Source organism: Trichechus manatus, unplaced genomic scaffold, assembly GCF_000243295.1.
Source record: "Trichechus manatus latirostris isolate Lorelei unplaced genomic scaffold, TriManLat1.0 scaffold00044, whole genome shotgun sequence".
Taxonomy (NCBI): Eukaryota; Metazoa; Chordata; class Mammalia; order Sirenia; family Trichechidae; genus Trichechus; species Trichechus manatus.
This window is the reverse complement of record NW_004443980.1, coordinates 14,764,491-14,767,688: the sequence shown is the minus strand read 5'-3', so window position 1 is coordinate 14,767,688 and position 3,198 is coordinate 14,764,491. Positions and strand designations below refer to the sequence as shown.

Here is a 3,198-nt window from a genome sequence, read left to right as displayed (position 1 = left end):
CCTTCCTCCACAGCCAACAGAAAGAGAAAGCCTTCCCCTGGAGTTGATGCCCTGAATTTGGGCTTCTAGCCTACTAGACTGTGAGAAAATAAATTTCTCTTTTTGAAAGCCATCCACTTCTGGTATTTCTGTTAGAGCAGCACAGGATGACTAAGACACCATCATAATCCCCAGACAAAATGTTAGGTGTTCTAAACTGCTGGGAGTATTTTTTCCTGACATTGAGACGTGCTTTCATATCATCAGTTAGCTCGTTCCAAGACCAGCCCAAAGGCCTCACATACGTTGTGAATATTTCTTTGATCCGCACTGAAAAGAAAAGACTTCGCTTACAGTCTAAAGTGAGGGGATTAAGAAGGAAACAAGTTACTCTTACATCAAGGGTCTACTTTCGGTTGAGCATTGTATAAGTTTCTGAGCGGGGAGAAATGCAAAAATAACCATACAGTATTCTGAAATGACGAGCACTATCTTCGGCCACAAGCCTAATAACCAGAGCACAATAAAAGTGAAAGTCATAGGAAGGGAAGCGGTGCAACAGACCCACGGGACCCCGAGATTCTGGGGACTGTTCGCGCCCGGAAACCTAACGCGGATACCATCCCTCAGCGCTTTTCCAAGCCGCGGCGCCCCGCGCATGCGCACACCGTCCAGCTCGAGGGGGCGGGCCCCGGCTGCCATCTTGCAGCGCGCGGGAGTCGCCGCTGCCGCCGCTCGCCGAAAACCGGGTCCAGACCGATAGTGTCCTACCTAGACCGCCTCCTCTTTCCATTGTCAGCCCTGGCAAACAGCCCTGCCCTGGCTGCCCAGTCCCAACTCTAGGCCAATGAAGTGACCCATCGCCCTCGGCCCGCCTCGTCCCGGTGCCGACCCCGCAGCGACACGGAGCGCCCCGGCACCCTGCCTCCCCGCCGGCCGCGATGCCGAACGTGCAGCTGCCGCCCAAGGAGAGTAATCTCTTCAAACGTATCTTGGTGAGTGGCCGGAGGCCGCGTTTTGGACTCCCGGTCGCCCGGGCTGGGCGCCACGAACATTCTGGCGGAGGCGCCCCCGCGAGCCTCGACTCCACTTCTTTGTTTATGTCTGAGCCCGTACGGCCGCAGGACCCGACTTCCCCGCCTCGGCCAGGCCCCGCCTGGCTGCCTGCGTCCCCGGCCCGCCGAGAGGGGTTACCTAGACCTTTTCTCCGCGCGCTTTCTTCCTCTGCAGTGGCCCGCCCGGCTCCCGCCGCGCCCTTTCCAGAAACTTCACGACTCCCTCCGCAGTCACCCTGGGCAGAGCCGTTTTGGCCGGGTCTTGGCTCCCGTGCCCTTTGCAGCACCTTGCGGCCAGACTCGTAACCTCTCTATTCTCCCATTTCTCTTGCCATCTTATCATTCATTGCTCTGTGTTTAATTGATTGCATAGCGCACCCCAATACCAATTAAGAGTGGGAGCGATCCGATAGTAGGGTGGAGCTCTAATTTATATTGGTTACGGGAAAATAGGGAACGCTAGGAAGCCAAGACTGGCACCACGTTCCTCTGGGTGCGAGTATTCTATGTCTTTAGAGTAGAGTTACCTTTTGGGGAAGAGATTATGTGACTTGCACTGCATTTCTAAGTTCCTCGATCATAGATAGCTCTTTGATTATTATAACTCGTAACTGACATTGCCTTGAGTAAGCGATTAAAGCCGCGTGCACTTGGTAATTTTGCAGTTGAAATGAGCATTTACTTGGTTTCCGAGCAGAAACCTGAGTAATGGTCCCACCTGCTGGTGGATTCGAACTGCCGCTCTTAACCACTGCACCCCCATGGCTTGCCCAGCGGAGAGGTTCAGTGAGTCGTGTGCCAGCGCCTCTGGTGCCTTCACGGTTTTCCAGGTTCCGTTCTTCCGGAGAGGAGGGGCAACATGCCTTTGCTTTTCTGTGTCTGCTTGGAAACCGCAGATCTTAAACTAATTTTGCTAATACGCTGCTGACTTTTCTAGTTGCTCTTTTCGTCTGAAAACAAACCTTTAGATTTTAAGGGTGAATTTATTAGAGCTTATTTTGACTATACAGTTATTAGCCATTGATTAACTTTATTATAAATAAAACAGTTTTAGAATAGTTTCAAGTATTATGTAACAAAAATTCATAGTATCTGTTTTGTTTGAAACAAATGGAAACTTTACACTTAGTCTTCAGAATATTAAAAAGATACATAATAAACCGGATGAAAAATTTGTCTCGCTTTTATATGGTGCTAATGTTGCACATGGAGCCCTGGTGGCGCAGTGGTTAAAACGCTTGACTTGCTTTGGAAACCGTATGGGTCAGTTCTCCTCTGTCCTATATGGTCGCTGTGAGTCGGAATTGTATGATAGCTGTAGGTTTGGGCCTTTTTTTGGTAGTGTTGAACAATTAGAGGAGTGTAAAAACAAAAAATATAGTAAATTATTGCTTCATTAGGCTTTGTATCTTTTTTTCATTTTTTAGTTTACTCTCTTTTTCTTATACCCTCATGTTTTTCACAGGATGGAATTGGAGAAGTGATTTTTTTCTCTTTTTCATTTTGTTTTGTGTGTTTTTTTAGTTTTTGGTCCAGGGAACCTGAAACGTTGTTAATGAAAAATTATCTATAAATTGTTAGTTGGATTTCAGGACATTATACCTAAAATTATACATAAAAGATGATGGAACATTTTCTCTCAGTAATGATGTTTTCTAGTTCAAATCATGTACAAGTAGCATAAAGAAAAACACTTCATTTGTTATACGTAAATCACAAAAAAGTTAAAGCTGCTTTTGAGTTACTTTATCCCCAAATAGATTGGAAAATGCTAAACATTTTATCTGGGTATGTAATGTTTATCGTTAGATTGTATGAATTCAGGAGCAGTTTTGCAGAAGTAAGGACCCCTGGGGGCACATTGGTTAAGCGCTGGCCTGCTGACCACTGATGATCCCAACCCACTGGCCTCTCTTCAGGAGCAAGATGTGGCAGTCTGCTTCCATAAAGATTACAGGCTAGGAAATCTTATTGGGCAGTTCTACTGTCCTGTAGGGTCACTGTGAGTTGGAATCGACTCTGGCAACAGGTTTGGTTTTGGCTTCTGTAAAAGTGCATAATTTTATCATCTCGCAGTTGCAATATTTGTAGGTAAAAATTAGCTAGAACAAATTCCATGACTAACAGACATCTCTATAATAAAATTATTTTTAAAAATATATTT

At 46.3% G+C, this 3,198-nt stretch overlaps 1 protein-coding gene across 3 annotated transcripts in view; it reads left to right on the top strand.

The window, feature by feature from the left end:
* The first annotated feature begins 819 nt into the window (after positions 1-819).
* NAA16 (N-alpha-acetyltransferase 16, NatA auxiliary subunit) overlaps positions 820-3,198 on the top strand; it is a 98,906-nt gene continuing 96,527 nt past the window's right edge. For 2 of the 3 annotated variants that reach the window (XM_004376616.2, XM_023731628.1), the window contains exon 1: positions 821-974. In XM_004376616.2, the coding sequence (XP_004376673.1) occupies positions 921-974 (54 nt within the window). In that variant the 5' untranslated portion in view covers positions 821-920. Of the gene's footprint in view, positions 975-3,198 lie in introns of all 3 variants that reach the window. The other variant, XM_023731627.1, reaches the window with a different exon arrangement.